The sequence below is a fragment of the Poromitra crassiceps genome (assembly GCF_964638095.1).
Source record: "Poromitra crassiceps genome assembly, chromosome: 20".
Classification (NCBI taxonomy): domain Eukaryota; kingdom Metazoa; phylum Chordata; class Actinopteri; order Beryciformes; family Melamphaidae; genus Poromitra; species Poromitra crassiceps.
The window spans coordinates 24,239,398-24,252,897 of NC_139637.1; the positions used below are offsets into that span (position 1 = coordinate 24,239,398).

The 13,500-nt window shown below is 43.1% G+C and overlaps 1 protein-coding gene across 1 annotated transcript in view; it reads left to right on the forward strand.

Annotated features, from left to right (window-relative positions):
* The window catches only part of LOC310794979 (dihydropyridine-sensitive L-type skeletal muscle calcium channel subunit alpha-1-like), a gene marked incomplete at its 5' end in the record, with an annotated part of 37,749 nt that extends 25,801 nt beyond the window's left edge, over positions 1-11,948 (forward strand). The window contains 21 exons of the mRNA XM_083657004.1: positions 1-202; positions 1,590-1,748; positions 2,839-2,949; positions 3,043-3,126; positions 4,426-4,473; positions 5,056-5,082; positions 5,174-5,299; positions 5,664-5,729; positions 5,925-6,016; positions 6,141-6,300; positions 7,037-7,164; positions 7,286-7,382; positions 7,937-8,039; positions 8,154-8,255; positions 8,398-8,537; positions 8,794-8,919; positions 9,022-9,236; positions 9,325-9,389; positions 10,476-10,522; positions 10,612-10,704; positions 11,504-11,948. Coding sequence (XP_083513130.1) covers positions 1-202; positions 1,590-1,748; positions 2,839-2,949; positions 3,043-3,126; positions 4,426-4,473; positions 5,056-5,082; positions 5,174-5,299; positions 5,664-5,729; positions 5,925-6,016; positions 6,141-6,300; positions 7,037-7,164; positions 7,286-7,382; positions 7,937-8,039; positions 8,154-8,255; positions 8,398-8,537; positions 8,794-8,919; positions 9,022-9,236; positions 9,325-9,389; positions 10,476-10,522; positions 10,612-10,704; positions 11,504-11,833 — 2,521 coding nt within the window. The 3' untranslated portion in view covers positions 11,834-11,948. The remainder of the gene's footprint in view (positions 203-1,589; positions 1,749-2,838; positions 2,950-3,042; positions 3,127-4,425; positions 4,474-5,055; positions 5,083-5,173; positions 5,300-5,663; positions 5,730-5,924; positions 6,017-6,140; positions 6,301-7,036; positions 7,165-7,285; positions 7,383-7,936; positions 8,040-8,153; positions 8,256-8,397; positions 8,538-8,793; positions 8,920-9,021; positions 9,237-9,324; positions 9,390-10,475; positions 10,523-10,611; positions 10,705-11,503) is intronic.
* Between the last annotated feature and the right edge of the window lie 1,552 nt (positions 11,949-13,500).

Sequence of the window (13,500 nt, forward strand, 5' to 3'; positions counted from 1 at the left end):
GCTGTTATACAGAGCCATAGACTCAGACAGAGAAGACATGGGCCCCATCTTCAACAACCGTGTGGACATGTCCATCTTCTTCATCATCTACATCATCATCATCGCCTTCTTCATGATGAACATCTTCGTGGGCTTCGTCATCGTCACTTTCCAGGAGCAAGGAGAGAATGAGTACAAGGACTGTGAGCTGGACAAGAACCAGGTACACTTTGTAGAGACGTCTTGTAAACACAGAGGTTCCCGAAACTTTTCAGAGTAAGTGCCACTATTTACCAAACCAATTATCCCAAGTAGCACTTCCCACTGTGGATACCAACAATTCTTTTCATAAAAGAAAGACTGATTTAACTATGCAATAGCATCAGAAAGGCTAAATAACAACTACGGATGCCTCTTGTGAAATTCTGGGCCGATATCGATGTTTAAAATAACAATTTGGCCAATAGCATTTTTTCCTCTTTAGCTATGCTGTAGTTTGCTCGCCAAACACTGGAATTTCCTAGCCGGAAAGATACATTCAACACACCATGACCAGAGCCAGATTAACACCCCCAGGGGCCCCGAGGCACTGAAGCTCCCAGGGGCCCCCCTACCCATCGTCCGGATGTTTGGATGATTTTTTTCGCCATATTTATCTCATTTTAAATGAACATGAGTATTATACTGTTATTATGTCATTATTCAGTTTCTGAGATTCAGTTTCTCACTCACTCATAGGCGATTCTAGGCTTTGCAAACAGGTAGCACCAGCAGGATAAAAATATTAGTCTGACTGGGGGGTTTCTAGGGGGGGCTATGCCCCCCCTGGACAAATAAATTTTGTACATTTTAAAGTAAAATGCATGAATTTGATGCACTCTGAGAGCAAAAGGAAGAGGCTAATCTTCACATTAATATCCTCTTCACTGTGCTGTGGCTTTACAATGATGAAAAAATAATTGACATTACATTTCCAATACAAAACAGCAGAGGGTGCCGCAGCACCACAAGCACCCCCACTTCCCGCGCCCCTGGTCATCACTTGCCCACAGGCATCCAATGAGACTAAATCATCAGACTTAATCTTCTTGGAAACAAATTTTATTTTGTCCTGATTGGTCTTAGATTTGTGTCATAGTTCTGTGGAGCCCAACATGAGCCCGACCAAAAAAAAAAAAAAATTTTTTGGAGGGCCCCTTCACCCCGAGGGCCCCGGGGCACCTGCCCCGGTTGCCCTATGGTTAATCCGGCCTTGACCATGACATTGGCAAATTTCCTAGGCGCACTTGAATGCATCACATTATGATCATTGGATGGTTGAATGTCAGTTATTTGTCCTGGACAAATTGTCCAGTTCATTTCTCCATGTTTTTTCGGCTTTCAGGTAATCATTCTGTCTGGACACCTTGAGAGGCACACTCTGGGCCGTCACCGGGGTCTAAAGATTCCCTATGAAATCTTAAAATGCTTTACTCCAACGTGAAATCTAGGAAAATAAATGCCCCTGACGTTTCTAGATGAGGCTATTAATAGGTATTTTAACCTACCTCCTTCTTGTTTTTGTCATTGTAAAAATGTCCTCCCCTCTGTCTGTCCTGTCTCCGCTGTAGCGTTCATGTGTGCAGTACGCGCTGAAGGCTCGTCCTCTGAGGTGCTACATCCCGAAGAACCCCTACCAGTACCGGGTCTGGTACATTGTCACCTCCTGCTACTTTGAGTACCTCATGTTCTTCCTGATTATGCTCAACACCTTGTGTCTGGGGATGCAGGTACGCACATCGAGGTCATGTCACTGAAAACCACTGCGTATTTCTTGGGGGTTTTCGACCGGTTTTTGAACAACAATACCAATATGTCTGTTTGAAGTTGCTCATATTTGACTACCGTATATTTTGATGCCAAAAATGGCAAGGGTTCAGTGTTTACCCCACAATTTCAGCCTCTGAAACAATATTTAGACCATGGGACACCAACATTCTCTGCTGAAAACCCATAAACTATTATTGAAATTCTCCAAGTCCAAGGGTTAGCAATGGATACACATTTAAATGAATGAATAAATAAATAAATTACAAAACATAAAATGAGGAAAGAAAACCTAATTTAATTGCAGTTTTTTACAGACTCTTTTTATACATCTGTAGTCAGAGATGACTGGAAGATTCACTAACTGGACAATATGCAATATTCCAACAAAGGCCATTATCGGCCTGATATATACCGTAAATTCCGCACTATAAGCCGCACCGGAGTATAAGCCGCACCTGCAAAGTTGACTGTTTTTTACATATATAAGCCGCACCGGACTATAAGCCGCGGGTGTTTTAATGGTATTTTTTTTTTTTTTTTTTTGTGTTTTAATGTTTAATTACCATATGTAAGGGTTCATGCACAGAGGGGATTGTCGGGAAAGAGATGGCTGTTTGAGGAAGCTCCCATTTATTAACATTTCAACAAAACAACATAACACAACACCACCTGTGTTGTTTTTTACAGTGCACACAGTGTCCGCGGTGTGGTGAAAAGAGGGCAAGAGAGGAAATTAAAACAGAACTGGATTTATAGTTAGAAAGAGTGCTAAAAAAGAGATTTTTTTTTTTTTTTGGAAAAAATCCATAGATAAGCCGCACCGTTATATAAGCCGCAGGGGCCAAAAAAGGCCAAAAAACGGGAAAAAAGGTGCGGCTTATAGTCCGGAATTTACGGTAATCAAACTGACATATTTGTCTAATCTGAATATTTCCCTCTGTATCTGTATCAATGCATCATCATTGAAAACTGCATTCTGTCATTATATAGTCAACTGAACATTGAAATTAATATTTGCTTGAAACACCATTTCCCGCCACCTTTGAGCAGCACTGTAACCAGTCAGCCTATGTGACCAAGCTGGCAGACACTCTGAACGTGATCTTCACTGTGCTCTTCACTGTGGAGATGATTCTCAAACTCATGGCCTTCAAAGCTAAGGTAAGCACCCCCCAGCATCTGCTGTTCACATGGTATTATTGACCCAATCCAACGTCCCAGCGTCTCAGAGTGCTTGTGTATCTGTGTGTGCAGGGCTACTTCGGAGACCCGTGGAACGTGTTTGACTTCCTCATCGTCATCGGTAGTGTGGTTGACGTCATCCTGAGCGAGGTCGATGTGAGTACACAGATCATAAAAGAAGCTCTTCTTTGTAGAGGTCCACCGATATTTTCAGCTGATATTGGCTTATCACAGATACCATATCGCTATCGGCAAATATGCTGACCGATATGTGCCAATATTTTTCATTTTATTTTTTATATAGGTATCATTTTGTATATTTTATCTTTTTTCTTAATTCAAATTATATATATTTGTTCTATTTGTGTGGTTTTTTTATGTGTAGTTATTTATAATTATTCATGATTATTAAATGCCCAGTGACGTTTACTGTTTCAGTGCACTGATGGCATTTTGGATAATAAAGTTTATTGTTGAACTTTAAAATATCCTGCCTCCATTACATATTTTTGTCACAACTGTTTGATATTTGAGTGATCATTGCAAATATATATATACATATATATATATATATATATATATATATATATATATATATATATATATATATATATATATATATTAACTATCTCTCTTTCTCTCTCTCTCTCTCTCTCTCTCTCTCTCTCTCTCTCTCTCTCTCTCTCTCTCTATATATATATATATATATATATATATATATATATATTGCTCGATATATCAATATCAGATTTTTTTTTACTCCCTATCGGCCTCAAAAATCCAGTATCGTTCGGGCTCTACTTCTTTGGTCCTCTCTCTCCAAGAATTAATTCCACAGATGCAGTACCAGGCTTCTAACTGCAGGTGTATTTAAAGGCCTGTGTGTTGTCTTCATGAGACCTTCACAGTCAACACTGTGACTCTGTTTGAAATGACTGATTGTACCGTCTTTATTCAATACTCTGACCCAGAAACATATACAGCCGATTGGGGCTAGCAGAACTAGCTCACAGGACATGGTCAGTACCGTTGTTGGCCACCTCCACCCCCCCTCTACCCCCTCAGTGCCTCATGCCAACCTCAAAATCATCGCCATCGCCGGCTCACTGACTGGAATGTTCCATCACCAAAGCAATTCCCCATTATTTCCCACAATTCTTCATTTTCAGTAATATTATGTTCTGTGTTTTGAGCACTTTTTAAGGGATGTTTTTTGTTTTCATTTTCATTTTTTCATTTTTCAAAATATTTGGTGGTACACAAAATCAATTTGTCACCTCTCCTCTCACTTGTTTCTCTCCATCGTCGCACTGCGTTCCCGTCTTCATCCTCCACAAACACACAAGTTCACATGGCACACTGTTTCCATTTCTCTCTCTCTCCATCTCTCTCTCACTCTGCTCTCTCTGTCCCCTCCTCCACCCATGTAACTCCTCATCTGTCTATCCTCCACAGAGTGCCCTGGCCTCCCAAGGAGGACTGTACTGTCTCCATGGCTGTGCTGTAAATATCTGATCTGCACTGCACTGCACTGCTGCATGAGCCTTGCTGTGTGAGCACTCCACTATGTTCTCTGTGCTCGACTAGTGGGACTTAACTGTACTGAACCGTGTGTGGCTCAGACCGGGTTACTTACTGGTCAGACCTATTGAAGAAATCTCTTTCTAACGTCTAATTGTACGGCGCAGGGTAAGATTCGTTGTCAAAGTGTTGCTCATATGTGACCCTGAGCTGTGGTCAGACTTATCTCTAACTTAGCATTTCTTTCTTTTCTTTTTTCTTTTTTTGGTGGCTGGATTTACTGAAAACTGTTTTGACAATCAACTGACCTACTGTTTTTGCATGAGTTACAAATTGCTGGCATTCCTCGACTTCTCAGCACTCAAGCCCAGTCTTTTGGAAACATAGTAATTCATCAAAGGCGGAACCATTGACTGTTGTATTAACATTATTTTGAGATTTTCTTTTCAAATATATATTTAACAGTTGATCGATGCTGTGTCTTATGAGCCTGCTGCTAGTAATAATACAGCCTCTATCAACTAGAACTCATCTAACTGTTGTCTTCTCATCTCCTTTCCACAGGAGACAAATCCTATGCAGGCAATAGCGGTGAGTGTCTGGAAGTGTATCCTTCTTCACTGCCATTGATTTGTGTTTTGTTGCTTTCTTCTCAGTCTAATCATCTCCTCTCTGTCTGAAGGCCTCTGAGAACGCTTCGGTCTCCGTCACGTTCTTCCGGCTGTTCCGTGTCATGCGTCTAGTCAAACTGCTGAACCGATCGGAGGGCATCCGTAACCTGCTGTGGACCTTCATCAAGTCCTTCCAGGTCCGTCACACTGCCGCCGTCATCATCATCATCCTCATCCTTGTTCTCTGCTGCGCTGATCAGCAGTGACTTATCAATGGCCTGATTCAGTGTGTTTGTTTTGAGATAGATAGATTGATAGATTGATAGATAGATTGATCGATAGATAGATCACTCCTCAACATGCAACGTGCATTGACAATAAACACGTTACCCTATTAATGACGAGGGGAAAAAGGGGTTGAGGACCACTCACTTAGAGTTTGTGCTAAAAATAAACGTATAAAACACACATATAAAAATACATACTACACACAACACTACATGTATAAAACACACGTACAAATACTAGACACAACATTACATGTTTGTTTTGTGTCTCCAGGCTTTCCCCCATGTAGCTCTGCTCATCGTCATGCTCTTCTTCATCTACGCCGTCATCGGCATGCAGGTACAGTCTTCAACTTAATTTTTTGGGAGGAACAAACTAGAGGCAACTATGATATAAACACATCATGATGCACGATGGAACTCTGTAGGTCCGAGTTCCATACAGTGACAACCTTTACTTCTACAACCTACAGTGTAGGTTGGTCAATTTGCTCCAGTTGTACTTGGTGATTAAAGTACGTCTCCAACCCTTCAGATCTTTGGCAAGGTCGCCTTAGTAGACGGCACGCAGATCAACCGCAACAACAACTTCCAGACATTCCCCCAGGCTGTTCTGATGCTATTCCGGTGAGTCTGTGAGCCAGGATGTGCTTCAGAGGCTCAACATTGAGCTGAAACCTCACACTGTGGTGTTTGTGCGTGTGTGCGTGTGTGTGTGCGTGCGTGCGTGCGTGTGCGTGCGTGTGTCCAGGTGTGCTACAGGAGAGGCCTGGGAGGAGGTCATGCTGGCGTCCATGGGAGGGAAGAAGTGTGACCCCAAGTCTGACTTCCTGCCGGGAGAGGAGTACACCTGCGGGGCCAACTTCGCCGTCTTCTACTTCCTCAGCTTCTACTGTCTCTGTGCCTTCCTGGTGAGCAGGAGTTTGAAAAACCACTGAGAAGTCAACCATCATCTACATTAATACTTGTTTTCTGCTCATCGTACCCTGTCATATCGTAATGACTATGATAGGATAGGAACAAAATGAACGTTGTTTAGCCAGAAATGCGAAAGAACTGTACTGATCTCAGTCAATTATAAACATCTGTAAAGTCAACATACAGTGTTGGGGGTAACTCATTACAAAAGTAACATATTACTTATGTAATATATTACTTTTAGCAGTAACTCAGTAATGTAACTTGTTACCGATAGGATTTCAGTAATATTATACCAGTTACTTTGTCAAGTAACACAAGTTACAAATTGAGTAAATTTTGTTTTAATCAAAGCATATATTTTAATAGATACAATAATTTCCTAATCAAATTGTGTGTTTTTATGCACACGAGAAAACCCACTATAGATGACAATTACAAAGGAAAAGAATAACATTTAGAATTTTGGACACTTTACACTGACTTCAAGACGGTTGAAATTATTTTTCGGGATGGTTCCGGGCTGGTGATGTCATTCTGCTACTGCTGTTGTTTTGGTGAAAGTAATGCAAAAGTAGTGTCATAAGTAACGAGTTACTCTACACAGACAGTAATATTGTAAAGTCACTTATTACTTTCAAATGAAAGTAACTAGTAATATGTAGTATATTACATTTTCAAAGTAACTTTCCCAACACTGTCAACATATATCATCCCTTCATTCCACAGATCCTCAACTTGTTTGTCGCTGTCATCATGGACAACTTTGACTACCTGACGCGTGATTGGTCTCTGCTGGGTCCACATCACCTGGACGAGTTTAAGAAGATCTGGGCTGAATACGACCCGGAAGCGACGTGAGCTCCATATTATGAAAACCTTAGTCTTACTCGATCATCTTACATGATCTCTGAGCAGATCCAGGTCATGTTTTGATGTAACCCGATGTGAGTAGAATGTGTCTCTCTGATCTAAAAGGGGGAGGATCAAACATCTCGATGTGGTGACGCTGCTGCGACGCATCCAGCCTCCGCTGGGCTTTGGCAAGTTCTGTCCCCATCGTGCTGCGTGCAAGGTACAGCGGCAGAACGCCATCTGTCAGTGTCATCGAGAGAGAGCCAAAGTGGAACGTCACTTCCTGCTTCAGCACTGTTCCAGAGATTTTCATCCGCCATTTATTTTCCAATAGACATTTCGTAAAATGCTTATAAAAATAGTTTTACTTGTTCAAACCAAATGTTTCAGATATATTTAGAAACAGGAGAGAACGCATAACATTTCACTCGGACCAAAACAAGAAAAAAATTAATTATTTTGTTAGTTTTAGTTTTAAGTTTTAGTCTGATTGAAATGTTCTATGGTCTCTCCCGATTCTAAATATATCTGAGCCGTTTGGTTTGACCAAGTAAAACGAAATGTCTATGGGAAAATAAATAGCGGAAGAAAATCTCTGGTACAGCGCTGAAGCAGGAAGTGACGTTCACTTTGCCTCTCTGGTGTGTTTGAGTTATGTGCAGGTTTACAACAGGTGCTTTACCAAAATAACCACAGGCTTTCAGGAGATTGTGGACGTTTTAGCGCTTGCTTCCTGTTGCCCCGCCCCCAACACTCTTCACTTCCTGTCTGTAGCGCCTGATCGGGATGAACATGCCGCTCAACAGTGATGGCACCGTCACCTTCAACGCCACCCTGTTTGCTCTGGTCAGAACCGCCCTCAAGATCAAAACAGAAGGTATGTCTCATCGTTATCGTTATACCCATCTGTTGAAAAATTACAATTCAAGATGGTGTGTTGACTCCAATATGATTTAATGCTGTCATATTTCCATGGCTTGTCCTGAAACAGGTAACTTTGAGCAGGCCAACGAGGAGCTGAGAGCCATTATCAAGAAAATCTGGAAACGCACCAGTATGAAACTGCTCGACCAAGTCATTCCCCCGATGGGAGGTGAGTCTTTCAACGTGAATAGAAGGTGTTGGGATTCACCTGGACAGAGCTTTTTCTCAGAGAGTTTTCTCACATGGACAGTGTTGTGGCTTGTTTGGTGGTAGATGTTTTTCACACGGTGTTGTGGCTTGTTTGGTGGTAGATGATGAGGTGACCGTGGGGAAGTTCTACGCCACCTTCCTGCTCCAGGAGCACTTCCGTAAGTTCTTGAAGCGCCAGGAGGAGTACTATGGCTACCGGCCCTCTAAGAAGACCGCCCCAGGCACAGGCCCGGAGATCCAGGTGAGCATCTGGGGCAGTCATTTTATTTTATGTGCGAATGTGGGAACCCTGCATCATATCAACAAGATTTATGGTCTTCACAATTTCTAATGTGCTGAATGTGCTTTTTCTCTCATTATTCCTCTGCTTATAGCTCTCCATTTACTTTTTATCTCATTTATTTTTCTTCTTTTTTACATCAATCTGTCCTCAACTTCATCTAACCTTCTCTTCCTCTCCTTGTGTCCTCTCCTCCTCTCTGCTCTCTATGTTTTAGGCTGGTCTGAGGAGCATAGACGAGGAGGCAGCTCCAGAGATGCACAGGGCCATTTCAGGAGACCTGCACAACGAGGAGGAGATGGACAGAGCTATGGAGGAGTCTGGAGAGGAGGGCATCTACAGGGTGAGATACACATGCACAGTGAGACGCATATATATCAGTTTAAATACACACACAACATGCAGAGTGTGTTTCATCCCGATCCTTTGTCTTCCTGTTTTGCAGCGTACCCATGGTCTGTTTGGCAACCAGGGGGACTCCTTCTCCTCTGAGCCCGCCATCGGCCAGCCAACCCAGGGCCAGATGACCAGCCAGCGGCCCCTCCAGTTCACCGAGAGCCAGCCCGAGTCGCCGCCCAACTCCTCCGCCTTCGCGCCCACCACCGAGTTTTTCCCCACAAGCGCCCCAAGGGGCAACGCTAACAACAACGCCTTCGCAGAGTGAGTACCTTCCACACCAACTCACCTAAATCAAGATGGAACAAAGTTATTTCAAGCAGTGGCTGATTGGTGGCAGTTCTTGTTTCAGATTTTCATTTGAAAGACGAGGCAGTCCCGAGGAATTTTACAATCTCGATGAGGATGCAGAGCCAGGTAGGTTCAAAGGTCTTTGGGTTCCTATGAAGGTCTGGAAAGTCTGTACAGTAGTACATGTATATCATGTTGTTTTGTCTGATGTCTGATTAAACATGTGTCGGTTTTGGTGGCATCTAGTGGTGGAATAAAAAACGGATTTGGCAGAAATTGAATCTAATATTCAAAAGTATATTTGAATTAGTGTATACTCCCATGGAAATAAGAATTGTTGTTTTCCTTATACCTTTAAAAAAAACTCCTAATTGTGGTGTGGCCATTGTGTCATTTACAATGGGGACATGTCCACAACACTTTTCAACATAAGGTGACGCCTTTGTGCACTCAAATGTCAAATATGGTCTAACAGAGAAGTAAATGGCCTGCATTTATATAGCGCTTTTATCCAAATCGCTTTACAATCAGTATACACCGATGGCGGCAGGCTGCCACGCAGGCGGGAGCAAGGAGGGTTAAGTGTCTTGCCCAAGGACACAACGACAGCAGCTGGGAGGGAGCGGGGATCGAACCGCCAACCCTTGCGTCATTGGCCGACCCGCTCTACCTCCTGAGCTAAAGCCGCCCGCCACTTTTCCAGAGAAGTCTGGAAAAGTCTGGAATTTTTAAATGTGTAGGAACCATCCTAAGAATGACCCCTTTATATCTACATGTCATAGGAACGGGTCCCTCCATGGAGGCCACCCGCTATGTTGGATTCAATGTAATTGCATTCAGTTGGTTGCCATCTGCAACCTTACCACTAGATGCCGCCAAAAACTACATCCTGCACTACTAGACATTTGATGTAGTTGTGTAGACCCACTGCCTATTTGCACATTCTATTTGTTGTGGTCACAAATAATTGTCACCTACAGCGTGATCGCGCCTAGTCGACACTCAGCCACTATCAGTATACATTATATTGAACACCGACTAAAATGCCCAAATCCAGACATGCAATTGTTTTGAAAAAAAGCGTGGCGTTTTGAAATGTTGAATAAGTAGGTACAGAAAAAGAGATGTAGACAGATTTCTCTCTATATGGAGTTCTCAGTTGTTCTCTGGATCTTTGATCATTTTGTTTTCTCTTGATATTTTTTTCTTTAGATAACAGGTGTTTTTCGAACTTCACAGCGAGAGCAGACCTCACAGAGGTAATGTTGTCCTGAAGTTCTGACTCATCCACACATACAGTCTCCATGATGGGACAGGAATAATGCTGAGGCATGTCTTTTGTTGGCAGTTCCCCTACGACCCCAACTATGGTGACAGCCAGTGTCAGTGCTCCCACACGGTCGCTGAGGGCTGGCCAGCTGCCGACCAGCTCGTCCAGGAGGTGAGGAAATGTGACCAGGCTAACCTCGTCTGATCGCACGGTCAGAAATATCACCGAGCCATCCTGGCGCCGTGACCTCACTTCCTGTTTCGCTCTACCTAACGAGCCGTGGAGCCAAGCAGAATGTGTGAGGTCGCGTCCTCAGGATGGTTTAAACCCAGGCTAATTATCACCTCTGTGAGCAGACAGTGTCCTGAGGCACTGTCATTCTCTCCATCGGGACTGTATAAATATGAGAATCTAATGTGGGTGCCCTGTGCACAGCCATCTACAGAGAGCCAAAGTGGAACGTCACTTCCTGCTTCAGCACTGGACCAGAGGTTTTTCATCCGCCATTTATTTTCCTACAGACATTTCGTAAAAATGCTTATAAAAATAGTTTTACTTGTTCAAACCAAATGGTACAGATATATTTAGAAACAGGAGAGACCGCATTACATTAAAAAAAATGCGGGTTTAAAGAAAATATTTTTTCAATGGTTTTTTTTAAGTTTTGGTCCAAGTGAAATGTTGTATCGTCTCTCCCGATTCTAAATATAGCCGAACCGTTTGGTTTGACCAAGTAAAACTATTTTTATACGCATTTTACGAAATGTCTATGGGAAAATAAATTGTGGAAGAAAATCTCTGGTACAGTGCTGAAGCAGGAGGTGACGTTCACTTTGCCTCTCTATTCATCCAGGGTGCTGTGTGTTGTGTGAGTGAGTTGCACAGCCTGATACACTGCAGGGGTATTCTGCTAGTCATGTAAACACACCCAAGTAAGCGAGGTCATTGCAATGTCGTTTCTGTCCTCTAGGCTCTGATAGAGGGCGGTCTGTCCTCCCTGGCCAGAGACCCAGACTTTGTGTCGGTGACCAAGAAGGAGATGGCCGACGCCCTGCAGCTGCCCGTGGCCGAGATGGAGGGCATGGCTCAGGGCATCCTCAACGGACGCTCAGGCAAGAAGAGACGTCCCATCCCCGTCCTCCCCTCTGGTCCTGTCCTCGTCCCCGCTCAGATGCTGCAGGAAACGGACCGCCCGGACCCCGCCGTGAGGAGAAAGAGACGACCCGTCCCCGTGCCTCCCCCGCGCTCTGCGTCGGTCCAGTCTGGACAAGAGCCAGCCGAGGCCGACACCAAAGTTTAGAGGCCGTCTGTCACTTTGAGTTTACAAGGTTATCGCGTGACGTCGTGACACTTGACAACACTAGGTGGCTCCACCTCACCTTACTTTAACACGTGCGTACCAAGCTGGCTGAAGGGGCGGAGCAGCAGGTTGGCTCAGGTTCATGTTAACACATTGTCGACTGTGGTTGAAAACGTATGGAAACGTAACCAAAGAGAAACAATCTGATCGTTTTTTCAGATTTACTGCGACAAATAAAAAGACGAATTTATCTCAGAGCACACAGATTGATGAACCTTTCTTTTTTTGTTACTCTTTGTTTCTTGAGGGAATCCATTCCATAGTTTGTGGACAACCATGGCAAAGAGTATAGAAGCCAAGAGACAGAGCTCTGGTGCTTTTTTTTTTACAACAGCGCTGCCGCCATTCTGGCCTGAAAACGCCACCAATGGGAAATGACACAAAATCATGACAGAGACACACACCATGACCGGGAAGAACACAGGCCATTTCGAGGTAGAGGTACCGTACTTTTGTACGGCACTGCACTTTGTAGCCGAGACGTTTTACTGGTGTCATTACGGTCGTCTCCTTCAGGCCAAAATGGCAGGTTTGCTGTGTGCTGATGTTGCAATGGAACAACCCATTCGCCTTCAGTTCTTAGCAATGTAAGTTCTTTGTCCATGATGTGAGTGAGCCGAGTGTCTCGCTGAGGGAGGTGGGATAGTTCGATGTGTAAAATGACTTGGTGAATACAGGGAGTCGGCAGTCATGATGGTTCTTGTGTTGCGGTTCCGTGAGCAGATTGGGACGGGACTTTTGGAGAACCTGTCGTCTGCATCCAGGCCCGGAAAAGTGCAACTGAGCTCTTCAGTTCACACACTTGAAAAAGGGCTCTGGTGTAAATATCACAGAACAAATTCTGTTGTTATGGCAACGTCCTGGACTTGCTAATTTTTACCGTCTCTTCTTATTGAGGTTTATGTTAATTTTATGTACATTTTCCCCTGCTCACCACTGTTCGAGCAGTTGGTATCAGCACATTTTCAAGGGGATCTTTTCTTTTTTATGTGGGACATAACATACATTTAATTTATAAACTGTCCTATTAGCAGTGATTTAGTTGTCTTATCATATTTGTTTAACCAATATGTCATACTGTAGGTTAAGTAGTGCATAATGATTATTATTTTTTAAGTCATTTTTAGGTTAGAAAAAACATTTCATTTGATCCGTGCAAAGAATGTACAAGTCCTCAGCATACCTGGAGTATGGTGGATTTGGCTTGAAAGCCTACGTTTCACCGGGGGCTTAATTGATTGGACTCAGAACTGCATGGACTTAATTTGATGCAATCTTTGCACTTCTGTTGTTTTATGTTTTTTTGCCTTAAAAACGGGCCTTAAAGAAGATCGGTTACTTTATTTTTTACTTTCACATCTTCTTAGCCTGTGTTTTTCTCTCATATGTTCCGTACATTTTGAATACTCAAGATTTAGTTTATGAGTGCACTTTATAGCTCAACCTACCATCATACATCTACTCGTCATCATACTCACAAATCTGTGCCATTATGTTTTATGTCAAATTGGTGTTTTCACCATTGGTCAAAAGAAATAAATCACCCAAGAAATACATTGCTGTGTTAGTTGGTTTCTTTTCTGAAAGCAAATGAAAGACAGATATCT